The sequence below is a fragment of the Oncorhynchus masou genome, chromosome 18, assembly GCF_036934945.1.
Source record: "Oncorhynchus masou masou isolate Uvic2021 chromosome 18, UVic_Omas_1.1, whole genome shotgun sequence".
In the NCBI taxonomy this organism is placed as follows: Eukaryota; Metazoa; Chordata; class Actinopteri; order Salmoniformes; family Salmonidae; genus Oncorhynchus; species Oncorhynchus masou.
The window spans coordinates 68,577,593-68,593,420 of record NC_088229.1 but is presented as its reverse complement, the minus strand read 5'-3'; the positions used below and the strand labels follow the sequence as shown (position 1 = coordinate 68,593,420).

At 43.8% G+C, this 15,828-nt stretch overlaps 1 protein-coding gene across 3 annotated transcripts in view; it reads left to right on the top strand.

Moving 5' to 3' along the window:
* Positions 1-964: 964 nt before the first annotated feature.
* The window catches only part of myo15b (myosin XVB), a 33,864-nt gene continuing 19,000 nt past the window's right edge, over positions 965-15,828 (top strand). Inside the window, exons 1-17 of one of the 3 annotated variants that reach the window (XM_064924349.1) lie at positions 965-1,069; positions 5,723-5,800; positions 5,949-6,006; positions 6,202-6,422; positions 6,551-6,786; positions 6,960-7,129; positions 8,821-9,067; positions 9,245-9,410; positions 10,874-10,937; positions 12,384-12,416; positions 12,548-12,729; positions 13,282-13,533; positions 13,719-13,797; positions 13,921-13,971; positions 14,053-14,260; positions 14,364-14,454; positions 14,576-14,804. In XM_064924349.1, coding sequence (XP_064780421.1) covers positions 5,798-5,800; positions 5,949-6,006; positions 6,202-6,422; positions 6,551-6,786; positions 6,960-7,129; positions 8,821-9,067; positions 9,245-9,410; positions 10,874-10,937; positions 12,384-12,416; positions 12,548-12,729; positions 13,282-13,533; positions 13,719-13,797; positions 13,921-13,971; positions 14,053-14,260; positions 14,364-14,454; positions 14,576-14,804 — 2,290 coding nt within the window. In that variant the 5' untranslated portion in view covers positions 965-1,069; positions 5,723-5,797. Of the gene's footprint in view, positions 1,070-5,325; positions 5,429-5,722; positions 5,801-5,948; positions 6,007-6,201; positions 6,423-6,550; positions 6,787-6,959; positions 7,130-8,820; positions 9,068-9,244; positions 9,411-10,873; positions 10,938-12,383; positions 12,417-12,547; positions 12,730-13,281; positions 13,534-13,718; positions 13,798-13,920; positions 14,261-14,363; positions 14,455-14,575; positions 14,805-15,828 lie in introns of those variants that run through there. The other 2 variants (XM_064924347.1, XM_064924348.1) reach the window with 2 other exon arrangements.

Sequence of the window (15,828 nt, the reverse complement as noted above, 5' to 3'; positions counted from 1 at the left end):
CTGTTTCAGAGAATATTTATTGACTTAGTGTTCCCTTCAGTAACTTACCTGGCAAGAACAGGTGACTGTTTATGAATGTAGTTATAGGAAATGTGTGTTTTTGATCCTACAATTGATCTTTGAGAAGAAAGGCATCAGGGGTGAATTGAAGTGAATGTGTAACCAGGTAGCCTGCTGTTCCCCCCCTGCATCACTGCCAGGTACATTCTAAAAAAAGTACGTGTTAAAAACAAACCAATTTGGGTTATTTGATAACCAGCGTTGGGTAAATATGAGATAGAACACACACTGTTTTGTTTGTTTTGTCTGGGTTGCATGAATAAATCCACGTGTTGGAATCAGTTCTGGGGTTCCCTTTCAGGTTGGGTTGACGTATCCTATTCCGCATGTTACGTTTGTACACTTCTTTTTAAAGTATGTACACTGCAAATTCAAATGTTCCTTTAATATTTTTTTGCACATTACATATTCTTAAACTAAATTAATAATGTTATTATTTACATGTTGTAACAAAGTGGCATCTACCCCAAAATTACAATATGCTCTAAAGGTCATAAGGGACTTATACACTAGTGTAAATCTCATTAAAGTCACAAACGGGATAACAACAGAACAGATTAACCAGAATTATATTTGCTATCATGAGTGGCCAAAAATTATGTCCTAAAAGCCACACCCCTTCTAAACTACGGCTCCAGCCTTCTAATCTGACCCACTGGGTCATATCTCAATAACCCATCATCAACAACCCAACCCGGTTATTTTTAAAGAAAACAACCCTAATTAAGTAACACAATGCCTGCAACATTTTTTTTATAGTGTAATGTGATGTGAACAGGTCGTGGTCACCGAAATATTTCAGTTACCTCCTGTCCTTGTCCAATTTACCTACACTTACCACCTTCTATATTCTTTCCATAACCATTCTCTCTCTGTTTCGTGTTCCTCATACACACGCACGCACACCCTTCCTGTCTTGGACTTTAACCCATATTACTGAAGTAAGAGGCTGTGGCATCTCTCCTTCCGCCAGTTCTGCCTCTCTGGACTAATACAGGGTTATTAACAGGTAGGTATTGCTTCTTTTATCAATAGGCTTTTTCATTCTTGACAATACTGCATCTTCTTCGGGGCTGTATTGACATTTTGAGAGTTTAGGGGAAGAAGAGAGAGATGGAGGGAGAGGGTGAAAGCGAGAAAGAGGGAGCAAGAATGACAGGAAGTAAGAGAGAGGATACTATTGCCAATGTTTAGTTTTTGTTTGCTGTTAAGGTGGATGATGGTGAAGGTGGTCTTCTCCTTTATTTTTCTCGAATCTATTGTTGTTCATTTAATTTTTCTCCGTGTTCATCTATTAGAGCGGTTTAGTTTACTTTTTTTCACTTCCCTTTGGGTGCTGGTTATTGAGTCTCATTGGCTGTTATTGTTTTATGGGACTTGGACTATGGACGCTGTTGTCATGATGACGGGCCAGGGAGAAAGAAAGAGAGGCTATCGATCACCTGGTAGAGCTGTTGTGAACACTTAGTACCATGTACCTTCAGGAAGTATTCCTACCCCTTGACTTATTTCACATTTTATTGTTATAGCCTGAATTCAAAATCGATTAAATATATGTTTTTTCTCACCCATCTACACACAATACCCCATAATGGCAAAGTGAAAACGGGTTTTTATACATTTTTTGCCAGTGATTTTTCCAGTCGATTTAAGTCAAAACTGTAACTAGGCCACTCAGAAACATTCAACGTCGTCTTGCTAAGCAACTGCAATGTATATCTGTCAATGAACGATATATTATGTGTATATTATTATATATTATTATAATTCTGTATTTATTTTATTGTTTTATTCACACCTGTATTGTTGGTGCTATTTTACCGCATCTGTGACCCTGTGCATGTCACTAAATAAACATCCAATCTAACATCCAATCTAACCCGATGACAAGCATACCCATAACGTGATGCAGCCACCACCATGATTGAAAATATGAGTGGTACACAGTGATGTGTTGTGTTGGATTTACAGTGGGGCAAAAAAGTATTTAGTCAGCCACCAATTGTGCAAGTTCTCAAACTTGATGAGAGAGGCCTGTAATTTTCATCATAGGTACACTTCAACTATGACAGACAGAAAATCACATTGTAGGATTTTTAATGAATTTATTTGCAAATTGTGGTGGAAAATAATTATTTGCTCACCTACAAACAAGCAAGATTTCTGGCTCTCACAGACCTGTAACTTCTTCTTTAAGAGGCTCCTCTGTCCTCCACTCGTTACCTGTATTAATGACACCTGTTTGAACTTGTTATCAGTGTAAAAGACTCCTGTCCACAACCTCAAACAGTCACACTCCAAACTCCACTATGGCCAAGATCAAAGAGCTGTCAAAGGACACCAGAAACAAAATTGTAGACCTGCACCAGGCTGGGAAGACTGAATCTGCAATAGGTAAGCAGCTTGGTTTGAAGAAATCAACTGTGGGAGCAATTATTAGGAAATGGAAGACATACAAGACCAATGATAATCTCCCTCGATCTGGGGATCCACGTAAGATCTCACCTCGTGGGGTCAAAATGATCACAAGAACAGTGAGCAAAAATCCCAGAACCACACGGGGAGACCTAGTGAATGACCTGCAGAGTTGGGACCAAAGTAACAAAGCCTACCATCAGTAACACACTACGCCGCCAGGGACTCAAATCCTGCAGTGCCAGACGTGTCCCCCTGCTTAAGCCAGTACATGTCAAGGCCCGTCTGAAGTTTGCTAGAGAGCATTTGGATGATCCAGAAGAAGATTGGGAGAATGTCAGATGAAACCAAAATAGAACTTTTTGTAAAAACTCAACTCGTCGTGTTTGGAGGACAAAGAATGCTGAGTTGCATCCAAAGAATACCATACTTACTGTGAATCATGGGGGTGGAAACATCATGATTTGGGGCTGTTTTTCTGCAAAGGGACCAGGACGACTGATCCGTGTAAAGGAAAGAATGAATGGGGCCATGTATCGTGAGATATTGAATGAAAACCTCCTTCCATCAGCAAGGGCATTGAAGATGAAACGTGGCTGGGTCTTTCAGCATGACAATGATCCCAAACACACCGCCCAGGCAACGAAGGAGTGGCTGCGTAAGAAGCATTTCATGGTCCTGGAGTGGCCTAGCCAGTCTCCAGATCTCAACCCCATAGAAAATCTTTGGAGGGAGTTGAAAGTCCGTATTGCCCAGCAACAGCCCCAAAACATCACTGCTCTAGAGGAGATCTGCATGGAGGAATGGGCCAAAATACCAGCAACAGTGTGTGAAAACCTTGTGAAGACTTACAGAAAACGTTTGACCTCTGTCATTGCCAACAAAGGGTATATAACAAAGTATTGAGATAAACTTTTGTTATTGACCAAATACTTATTTTCCACCATAATTTGCAAATAAATTCATTAAAAATCCTACAATGTGATTTTGTGGATTTTTTCCCCCTCATTTTGTCTGTCATAGTTGAAGTGTACCTATAATGAAAATTACAGGCGTCTCTCATCTTTTTAAGTGGGAGAACTTCCACAATTGGTGGCTGACTAAATACTTATTTTTTTTGAAAGGTCATTTCTTTCCCACATTGTTTTTGCAGTTTTACTTTAGTGCCTTATTGTAAACAGGATGCATGTTTTGGGGTATTTTTTAGTCTGTACAGGCTTGATTTTTTCACTGTCATTTAGATTAGTATTGTGGAGTAAGTTCAGTGTTGTTGATCCATCCTCAGTTTTCTCCTATCACAGCCTTTAAACTCTGTAACTATTTTAAAGTCATCATTGGCCTCGTGATTAAATCCCTGAGCGGTTTCCTTCCTTCCGGCAACTGAGTTAGGAAGGACGCCTGTGTCTTTGTAGTGCCCGGGTGTATTGATACACCACCCAAAGTGTAATTAATAACCTCAATGTCAGCTTTTGTTTTTACCCATCTACCAATGGGTGGCCTTTGCGAGGCACTGAGGCATTGAGAAAACCACCCTGGTCTTTGTGGTTGAATCTGTGTTTGAAATTCACTCCTCAACTGAGGGACCTTACAGATCAATGTGTGGGGTACAGAGATGAGGAAGTCTTTCAAAAATCCACGTTAAGCACATTTTTACTCCTGAACTTATTGAGGCTTGTATAGTTACTGTCATTTCAGCTTTTCATTTTCAACTTTGACATTATGGGTATGGAAGCCATTGACACAAAATCTCAATCATTTTTTTACTAATACTTTCTGAAGGTATATATATATATATATTATATATGTATATTACTTGATAAGTAATGTGGAATTCAAACTCTGTGGAATTGTCACGACTTCCGCCGAAGTCGATCCCTCTCCTTGTTCGGGCGGCTTTCGGCAGTCGACGTCACCAGTCTTCTCGCCATTGCCGCTCCACCTTTCATTTTCCATTTGTTTTGTCTTGTTTTCCCGCACACCTGGTTCACATTCCCTCATCAGACTAAATGTATATTACCCTCTGTTTCCCCCATGTCTGTGTGTGGAATTGTTCTTTGTGTAGGGTGTTAAGCTACAGGCTGGCTTGCGCTAGGTTTGTTTCAAACCTAGGTTTGTTTTTGTTGTTTATCCGGTTCATGTTACCGTGGTTGTGCTTTGTGCTGCCTCTCCTGTGCCTTTGGGCCAGGGTGTATATTAAAGGTCTCCTGTTGTCACCCATCTCTGCTCTCCTGCGCCTGACTTCCCGACAATCAGTCACACCCCGTTACAGGAATGGATGTATAGATATTGATATTGTCCCCAACATACCAAATGTGGTGGATTAATGAAAGGATTACGATACAGATACTCTAGTGGACTATCGCTTTTAATTGCAACAGATGTAGCTGACACACGTTTAGTAAACTGACAGCACCCATTAACCACCCAGCAATCACATCAGCAAATCTCTTAATCAGGAAACTACATTGTCTTTGCGTGCGTGTGCGTGCGTGCGTATGTGTGTGTGTGTGTGTGTGTGTGTGTGTGTGTGTGTGTGTGTGTGTGTGTGTGCACCCATGCACCTCAGCATAAAACTACATTTTGTTTGTGTGTTTCTTTGTTTGTGTACTGTGTAACCCACACACACCCATCAATACATCTCAGTAGATCCATTGACAAGGGATCTACGTGCATCCTAACAGAAGAGTACAGGATGATACGTTCACAGGGATATGAGGGAACACCTTTAGCTGTATCGAGCTCAGGCTGTAAACCATAAGATAAAGGATTGCATTCTGGACTCCAGTATCCGTGTGGCTTGTATTGTGGGCGGAGGGAAAGCAGCTGGGATATATAGCAGGTTGTGTGACTGAGAATAGCACTGGACTCTCTCTCTCTCTGTCCATAGTCTGTTTACCTGACAGACCTCTTCACGCCTCTCCTGAGCAGGTAGAATAAGCACACCTGATGACAGGTACAGGAGAAACACCTGGAGAAAAACAGTCGAAGGTTTATTCACAAGCTGGGAAATAATTGACAAAAGGCTGGATATAATTGAATTTATGAAATTAATTGCTGATTCCTGTTTGTGTAAACTTTGACAGCTGTGTTTTCATGGGTTGTCCGTTTGGTTTCTGTTATATTGAAAGGAGGGGTCCTCACTGCCTATCAGTGCTCAGCCTCTCCTGATTGGATGAAAACTATTTAACATCATATAGATAGCTTGGGGCTCAACTCAGTCGAAGCTGTGTTGTTTGTTTGCTCTCAGGAAAAAGACAGCAATGAGAGGAGAACGGTGAAAAGTACCATCACCACAAAGACCCCGGATTCGTACTCTACAGGAATGGTGGGAGCTAACTACAGTTTGTTTCTTAACACCTGTACAAAATCTATTCCAATTGAAGTATGTTATTAGATATAGAATTCAGAGCCGTATATTTAAAAGGAGCCTCTGGTCTAATAAACTACTCCTTCCTGATATTTCCCTTTTCCAGGATGTGAGAACGTTGGAGATTCCGGCTGAGCTATCGGCCAGACTACGCAGCGCAGCAGGTGAGTGAGAGCAGTGCTGGGAATAGAGAAGACAGGTTGAGGAGGGCTGGGATTGGCTAAACCATTTATGTAGAACATAACGCTTTTATCTGACTTCTTCTGCTCTGCAAACAGAACAAGTAAACGACAGGTTGTTGTTGGACTGGACCCAAGGTGTTCTCTGTGTGTGAATCTAGTTCTGTGTCTCTCCACCAGGGCGGCAGCACGTATCAGGGGTGACAGAGGTGGCACCTCCACAGGTGAAAGCACAAAACACCCTAATCCTGCCCCTCGATATCGACAGCTACCCCTTCTCACGATACGCCAACGCCACACTGAAGGATGGCTGGTGTCAGCCACAGGGCTACTCCCTCCAGCGACCGCTGACCTCTCTGGAGCCTGAAGATGCTCAAACCGCTCTGGAGATCCACAAACTGGTCAGTACTGGACACACATGTGCACACACACTGATATAGGGACAAGAAGACAGATGCTTACAGTATGGTGCTGGTGTTATCTTAACTTCATGTCATCTCCCTCTATATCCCCGTCATTCCCTCCTCAGATACTGCGTTTTGCAGGGGACAGTGATCTGAGTGGCTGGCAGGAGCAGATGTTGGGGAACTACATTGTGGAGCAGGGCCAGACTAGACCCCCCCTGAGGGATGAGATCCTAGCCCAGCTGGCCCACACCACCTGGGGCAGGGAGTCAGAGGAGGTGGCGCTGCGGGGCTGGTTGTTACTGGCCTACTGCCTTAGTACATTCACCCCCTCCCCAGCCCTGGACAAACCCTTGCTCAAGTAAGCAGCCCAGTGATGTTTTTGGAGTGGTTAAACATGTGCTTTGTGTAGTACTAGAAGAAAGGCATTAAAATATGTTATCACTTTGTCATCCATTATCTTCTTGGTTCTTTGGTTTTGTGTTACATGTGCAGGTATGTAAGTCTGTGTTTCTCTGTCTCCCATGTGAACAGGTATGTATCTGACAATGGTCCAGGTGAATATCGTTCTCTGTGCCAGCACAAACTCCTCACCTCCCTCAAGTTACCCTCCCCTGCCTCCCGCCTTCACCCCCCCTCCCAGCTGGAGTGGACAACCAATCAGAGGAGAGGAAATATGGTGATGGACATACATACCTTCAACGGTGAGTGAGAGGGGTTATAACAGTACAGTTGTGGCCAAAAGTTTTGAGAATGACACAAATATTAATTTCCACAAAGTTTGCTGCTTTAATGTCTTTAGATATTTTTGCCAGATGTTACGATGGAATACTGATGTATAATTACAAGCATTTCATAAGTGTCAAAAGCTTTTATTGACAATTACATGAAGTTGATGCAAAGAGTCAATATTTGCAGTGTTGACCCTTCTTTTTCAAGACCTCTGCAATCCGCCCTGGCATGCTGTCAATTAACTTCTGGGCCACATCCTGACTGATGGCAGCCCATTCTTGCATAATCAATGCTTGGAGTTTGTCAGAATTTGTGGGTTTTGGTTTGTCCACCCGCCTCTTGAGAATTGACAACAAGTTCTCAATGGGATTAACGTCTGGGGAGTTTCCCCGAGCCACTCAGTCATCACGTTTTCCTTAAGGCAAGGTGCTCCATCAAGCTGGAAAAAGGCATTGTTCATCACCAAACTGTTCCTGGATGGTTGGGAGAAGTTGCTCTCGGAGGATGTGTTGGAACCATGGCTGTGTTCTTAGGCAAAATTGTAAGTGAAAATTATAAGTTGCTGAGAAGCAACCCCACACATGAATGGTCTCAGGATGCTTTACTGTTGGCATGACACAGGACTGATGGTAGCGCTCACCTTGTCTTCTCCAGACAAGTTTTTTCTGGATGGCCCAAACAATCAGAAAGGGGATTCATCAGAGAAAATGACTTTACCCCAGTCCTCAGCAATCCAATCCCTGTACCTTTTGCAGAATATCAGTCTGTCCCTGATGTTTTTCCTGGAGAGAAGTGGCTTCTTTGCTGCCCTTCTTGACACCAGGCCATCCTCCAAAAGTCTTTGCCTCACTGTGCGTGCAGATGCACTCACACCTGCCTGCTGCCATTCCTGAGCAAGCTCTGTACTGGTGGTGCCCCGATCCCGCAGCTGAATCAACTTTAGGCTTCGGTCCTGGCGCTCGCTGGACTTTCTTGGGCGCCCTGAAGCTTTCTTCACAACAATTGAATCGCTCTCCTTGAAGTTCTTGATGATCCGATAAATGGTTGATTTAGGTGCAATCTTACTGGCAGCAATATCCTTGCATGTGAAGCCCTTTTTGTGCAAAGCAATGATGACGGCACGTGTTTCCTTGCAGTTAACTATGATTGACAGAGGAAGAACAATGATTCCAAGCATCTCCCTCCTTTTGAAGCTTCCAGTCTGTTATTCAAACTCAATCACCAAGGCCGGACCTTGTCCTCGTTAACACTCACACCTGTGTTAACGAGAGAATCACTGACATGATGTCAGTTGGTCCTTTTGTAGCAGTGCCGAAATGCAATGGAAATGTTTTGGGGGATTCAGTTCATTTGCATGGCAAAGAGGGACTTTGCAATTAATTGGAATTCATCTGATCACTCTTCATAACATTCTGGAGTATTTGCAAATTGCCATCACACAAACTGAGGCAGCAGACTTTGTGAAAATTTATATTTGTGTCATTCTCAAAACTTTTGGCCACGACTGTATATGTAATGTCTATAGAATATCTGTCACTTTTTCTGTCTTGTGTTGTGGTTCCATTTGCTCAGTGGGATTCTGGTGGTACACTTGGTTGGAGTGTTGATGTTTCCAGCACAAGGGTAGTATGCTTCATTCCCTCTCTCTCTCTATCTCTTCCAGAGGAGAAGATGACAGCTGAGGTAGAGTCCTGGACCACAGGGGAGCAGCTGGCCTCGTGGCTGCTCCACTTCAGAGGGTTACCTGAGGCTCCACGGGGCTGGTCTGTGTCGCTGCTAGCTGATGAGGGCTGGTCTGATCTGGCTGGATGTGACTTTGTCTTGGACCTGTTGGCTGGAGCAGAGACTGATGCTACACTGGAGATCGCACACGCAGACCCTGACTACCTGTTCAACAATGAGGAAGACGGGTGAGACTGGGAGGCACACAGCCCTTGACTATTTGTTCAACAACGAGGGAGACTGGTGAGATTGGGAGAACACAGAACCTCAACTTCACTCACTCTCATTCTCTCTCCCTTTCTCTCTCTCTCTCTCTCTCTCTCTCTCTCTCTCTCTCTCTCTCTCTCTCTCTGTCTCTCCATTAGGATGATTACAACAGATCTAGATGGCTTCATCCCCCCGGCCCCCTCCATTCCGGCCCCTTGTCTCCCCCAGCAGGGCCGTAGAGACTACCAGCAGTCCGAGGGTTCTGGTCAGATGGACTGCTATCTGGATGACCTCTTTGACCCAGTGATGGACCAGGGACCAGGGGTCGGTATATTACCTGAGACACTCTTTTCACGACACCATTCATTGTTATATATAATAGGAGGTGTCTGTGGTTACCTGTGTTTACCTGTGATTACCTGTGATTGCCTGTAATTACCTTTGATTACCTGTGTTTACCTGTGTTTGCCTGTGATGACCTGTGTTTACCTGTGATTGCCCGTGTTTGCCTTTGTTTACCTGTGATTACCTGTGATTACCTGTGTTTGCCTCTGTTTACCTGTGATTACCTGTGTTTGCCTTTGTTTACCTGTGTTTACCTGTGATTACCTGTGATTACCTGTGATTACCTGTGTTTGCCTCTGTTTACCTGTGATTACCTGTGTTTGTCTCTGTTTACCTGTGTTTACCTGTGTTTACCTGTGATTACCTGTGATTAACTATGCTTACCTGTGTTTACCTATGTTTACCTGTGTTTACCTGTGTTTACCTGTGATCACCTGTGATTACCTGTGTTTGCCTCTGTTTACCTGTGATTACCTGTGTTTGCCTCTGTTTACCTGTGTTTACCTCTGTTTGCCTGTGATTACCTGTGTTTACCTGTGATTACCTGTTTTTGCCTCTGTTTACCTGTGTTTACCTGTGATTATCTGTGATTACCTGTGTTTACCTCTGTTTACCTGTGATTACCTGTGATTGCCTCAGTTTACCTGTGTTTACCTGTGATTACCTGTGTTTGCCTCTGTTTACCTGTGATTACCTGTGTTTACCTCTGTTTACCTGTGTTTACCTGTGTTTACCTGTGAGTACCTGTGATTACCTGTGTTTGCCTCTGTTTACCTGTGTTTACCTCTGTTTACCTGTGTTTACCTGTGATTACATGTGATTACCTGTTACTGGTTGGATTGGGTCTTCTGTTTCTTCGTCTTGAACGGTATTACTGTGGTTATATTACTGTGTTTATATTACTGTGTTTATATTACTGTGTTATATTACTGTGTTTATATTACTGTGATATATTACTGTGTTATATTACTGTGTTTATATTACTGTGTTTATATTACTGTGTTATATTACTGTGTTTATATTACTGTGTTATATTACTGTGTTTATATTACTGTGATATATTACTGTGTTATATTACTGTGTTTATATTACTGTGATATATTACTGTGTTATGTGTTATGTGTTATATTACTGTGTTAAGTGATGTATAGATTAACAAAACATTCTACTGTTGTGTGTTACTCTGTGGTGTGTGTGTGTGTGTGTGTGTGTGTGTGTGTGTGTGTGTGTGTGTGTGTGTGTGTGTGTGTGTGTCTGTGTCTGTGTCTGTGTCTGTGTCTGTGTCTGTGTCTGTGTCTGTGTCTGTGTGTGTGTGTGTGTGTGTGTGTGTCTGTGTCTGTGTCTGTGTGTGTGTGTGTGTGTGTGTGTGTGTGTGTGTCTGTGTCTGTGTCTGTGTGTGTGTGTGTGTGTGTGTGTGTGTGTGTGTGTGTGTGTGTGTGTAGGACCAGGAGCGTATGGCCAAGTTGAACAGGAGGATGAGAGGAGGAGGAGGGATGTATAGACCAGGTACTGTATCTCTCTCAATTCAATTCAAGGGGCTTTATTGGCAAAGGAAACATATCTTAACATTGCCAAAGCAAGTGAAATAGATAATAAACAAAAGTGAAATAAACAGAAGAAACACTATGACAGTGTTGTAACAATATGCAAATAAGTACAAAATGCAAAATAAATTAACATAAATATGGGTTGTATTTACAATGGTGTTTGTTCTTCACTGGTTGACCTTTTCTTGTGGCAACAGGTCACAAATTCTGCTGCTGTGATGGCACACTCTGGTATTTTTAGTTTATCAAAATTGGATTTGTTTTCACATCCTTTGTGGGTCTGTGTAATCTGAGGGAAATGTGTGTCTCTAATATGGTCATACATTTGACAGGAGGTTAGGAAGTGCAGCTCAGTTTCCACCTCATTTTGTGGGCAGTGTGCACAAAGCCTGTCTTCTCTGCCTACGGCGGCCTTTCTTAATAGAAAGGCTATGCTCACTGAGTCTGTACATAGTCAAAGATTTCCTTAAGTTTGGGTCAGTCACAGTGGTCAGGTATTCTGCCACTGTGTACTCTCTGTTTAGGGCCAAATAGCATTCTAGTTTGCTCAGTTTATTGGTTAATTCTTTCCAATGTGTCAAGTAATTATCTTTTTGTTTTCTCATGATTTGGTTGGATCTAATTGTGTTGCTGTCTTGGGGCTCTGTGGGGTCTGTTTGTGTTTGTGAACAGAGCCCCAGGACCAGCTTGCTTAGAGGACTCTTTTCCAGGTTCATCTCTCTGTAGGTGACGACTTTGTTATGGATGGTTTGGGAATGGCTTCCTTTTAGGTGGTTGTAGAAATTAATGCCTCATTTATGGATTTTGATCATGACGTCTCATTCTGCTCTGAATGCATTATTTGGTGTTCTACGTTGTACACGGAGGATATTTTTGCTGAATTTTTGCAGACCCCAGACCTCACCACCATAAATGGCAAAGGGTTCTTCAACTGATTAGAGTATTTTTTAACCAGATCCTGGTATGTCGAATGTCATGTTTCTTTTGATGGCATGGAAGGCCCTTCTTGCCTTGTCTCTCAGATCATTAACAGTTTTGTGGAAATGACCTGTGGCGCTGATGTTTAGGCCGAGGTATGTATAGTGTGCTCTAGGGCAACAGTGTATAGATGGAATTTGTACTTGTGCAGGGTGAATATGTGGTTTGTCATATGACATTTTGGTAAAACACTAATTTGACTCTCTCTCTCTCTCTCTCTTTCTCTTTCTCTCTGTCATTTTCTTTCTCTCTCTCTCTGTCAGTTTCTCTCTCTCTCTCTCTCTGTCAGTTTCTCTCTCTCTGTGTCATTTTCTTTCTCTCTCTCTGTCAGTTTCTTTCGCTGTCTCTGTCAGTTTCTCTCTCTCTCTCTCTGTCAGTTTCTCTCATTATTTTAATTACAATGTTAAATACAATACCTGTTTTGCAGGTGTCCCAATGACAATGCCAGGCTATTCTATGGGTGAGTGAGGGGAGTAATTTAATTACACAAACATTCTAATTGTGATTTAAATAAGTCATCTATTTTCTCTATCCTGCATTATTCTAACAATGATCAACCCCCCCAAAAAAAAAAAAAAATGTGTCTCCCAGGAATGCCAGTGAACCCTGCCATGCAAGACTACAGGGCTCCAATGATGCCAAGTATGATGACAGCTGCCCCCATGCCTATGATGCCAACCATGATGGCACCCCAGCCAGCTGCACCAGGCCTGGACCCCCAGCAGATGGCAGCACAGCAGCAGGCTTTCATCAACCAACAGGCCTTGCTCATGGTAAGAACTTGGAGACACTGGGGAAAAACTGGGACAAACATGCCATGATAACAAACAAACCATAATCCTACCCCTATCCTTAATTCATGTTCTTATCATATCACCATTTCTATTCTAACATGACTACACTTCCTCTCTCTCCATCTCTCTCGCTCTTTCTCTCTCTCTTTCATCACTCTTTCTCTCAATTTCTTTTTCTCTCCATTGCTCTTTCTCTCTCTCTCTCTCTCTCTCTCTCTCTCATCACTTTTTCTCTCCATTGCTCTTTCTCTCTCTCTCTCTCTCTCTCTCTCTCATCACTTGTTCTCTCCATTGCTCTTTCTCCCTCTCTCTCTCTCTCTCTCTCTCTCTCTTTCTCCCTCTCTCTCTCTCTCTCTCATCACTTTTTCTCTCCATTGCTCTTTCTCTCTCTCTCTCTCTCTCTCTCTCTCTCTCTCATCACCTGTTCTCTGCATTGCTCTTTCTCCCTCTCCCTCTCTCACTCACTCACTCACTCACTCACTCACTTTCTCTCTCTCATGTCTCCATGTCTCCTCCTCCCTCCCTCTCCAGGCCCAGCAGATGACAATGCAGGCGATGACTATGTCCCAGCAGCAGACTCAGGAGCAGCAGCGACAGCAGCAGCGGCGCCAGGCTAACCTTCGACCCGTCACACCCCCCCTCGCCCCCTCTCCACCGGCCCAGACACAGACACACCACTCTGCCCTCTCACCCCCAGCCCAGACACAAACACTCCCCCGCGCCCCTCCGCCGCTAACCACACCCAGCCAGAGGAAACCACAGATACAGCACCACATACCTGAGGTTTGTACGACAGAGGAGGGGTGTGATGCTAGTGTGTTTGTGCTCAATTCTGCTTGATTCTTTTTATCTTTTCTGTACTTAAGCCATTGCAAAAACGTGTAATTTCATTACATTAGAAACACATGAATAACAACAACATTATCTTGTAAGCAAACTGAGATGTAAAGTGTCTTTGTTTTTATCAGCCAGAGAGAGATGTGGACGTTGTCAGTCCAGACCAGCTGGACTCTTTCAAGGACAAGAGAGAGTTCTTCCAGAAGATTGGTGAGTAGAGGTGGACACATCTTCCTATTCAACTTCAGATAAACTGTAATTTTCACAGGATAAAATGACTACCACTTGTCTTACCTTACACCCAGCTGCCTGTGCTGTCATTCACTCTGTCAGGTTCTCAGCCAAAGCCAGCAGCCAAACCGCCAAAGCCTTGCCCTGCTCCCAGTAGCACCCCCAAACAGACCCTTCCCCGCTCTCCCTCCTCCTCCCCACCCCCAGCACCCAGGACTTGGCAACGTCCCGGAGGGAGCACCCCCAAACAGACCCTTCCCCGCTCCCCCTCCCCACCTCCAGCACCCAGGACTTGGCAACGTCCCCCGTCTCCTCCTGCCAGAGAACCAGACCGCCCCAGCCCCCCTGCCTCGCCGCCCCCTCCCAGCACCAGAATCCGTGACATTATTAAACAGTACCAAAACCGCCCTGTCAACGATCCAAAACCCTTGAAACCAATCAGGTCAGTGGGACTGTGGATCCATCCTAAATGTTTGAAGTACATGTCATCTGCTGTGTAGATCCCGCTGCATTAGCGGAAATCTAACTCCCTCGCTCCTCTCCAGGGTTCCAGCACAGTCGTTTGTGAAGAAGAAAGATCCTAAAGAGGAGGCCCTTTCTATCCTCAGACATAACGCACCTGTACAACAGCACAAGGTTAGAGCTGTGTGCACATTTTTGCATAGCCCGCGACATGTTGGTGAGGAGCTAACATATCCATTCAGTTATCTTACCTAGCCTATAGTAATACTCTTCTCCCCTCCCCTCACCCCGTCAGAGACAGCCTCCCCCTGCACGGCAGCCCTCTCCTCCCTCCACCAGAGGGCCTCACTCCATTTCCAACCACATGAAGCAGAAACAGCGCTCCCTTGCCGACCTGTTCGGCACTCAGGAACGCTCCGAGAACCCTCCGCCTGCTCCCCCCGTGTTCGCCCCTCCTCCTCCCCCAGTCCAACACATCTATGAGAGCTTGCCAGACCCTCCCACCAAGGCTGCCCCCACACTCAGTAAGTTAAACTACTTCAGAGGTACAGTACGGTCAGGCATGGACAGTAGTACAGTGTTTGTGTCTACACTGTTGTGTCTGCACCGCCTGACCAGCCACAGCCTCAGATACACGTTCCATAACTCAGATACTGCAGTCACAACTCCACAGTGAAGTAAAGTAACTCACATTCTTTGTGTTTGGTGAGGAGTGTTAGATTTGTGTTTCATTGTTGTGAATTGGTAGATACTACTGCGCAGTTAGAGCTCGGAACACAAGCATTTCATGACACCCGCACTAACATCTGCTAAATATGGGTATGTGACCAATAACATCTGCTAAATATGGGTATGTGACCAATAACATCTGCTAAATATGGGTATGTGACCAATAACATCTGCTAAATATGGGAATGTGACCAATAACATCTGCTAAATATGGGTATGTGACCAATAACATCTGCTAAATATGGGTATGTGACCAATAACATCTGCTAAATATGGCTATTTTAAATGTACCTTTATTTTACTAGGCAAGTCAGTTAAGAACAAATTCTTATTTTCAATGACGGCCTAGGAACAGTGGGTTAACTGCCTGTTCAGGGGCAGAACGACAGATTTTGTACCTTGTCAGCTCGGGGATTTGAACTTGCAACCTTTCGGTTACTAGTCCAATGCTCTAACCACTAGGCTACACTGCTGCCCCAATGTGACCAGTAACATCTGCTAAATATGGGTATGTGACCAGTAACATCTGCTAAATATGGGTATGTGACCAATAACATCTGCTAAATATGGGTATGTGACCAGTAACATCTGCTAAATATGGGTATGTGACCAATAACATCTGCTAAATATGGGTATGTGACCAGTAACATCTGCTAAATATGGGTATGTGACCAATAACATCTGTTAAATATGGGTATGTGACCAATAACATCTGCTAAATATGGGTATGTGACCAATAACATCTGCTAAATATGGGTATGTGACCAATAACATCTGTTAAATATGGGTATGTGACCAGTAACATCTGCTAAATATGGG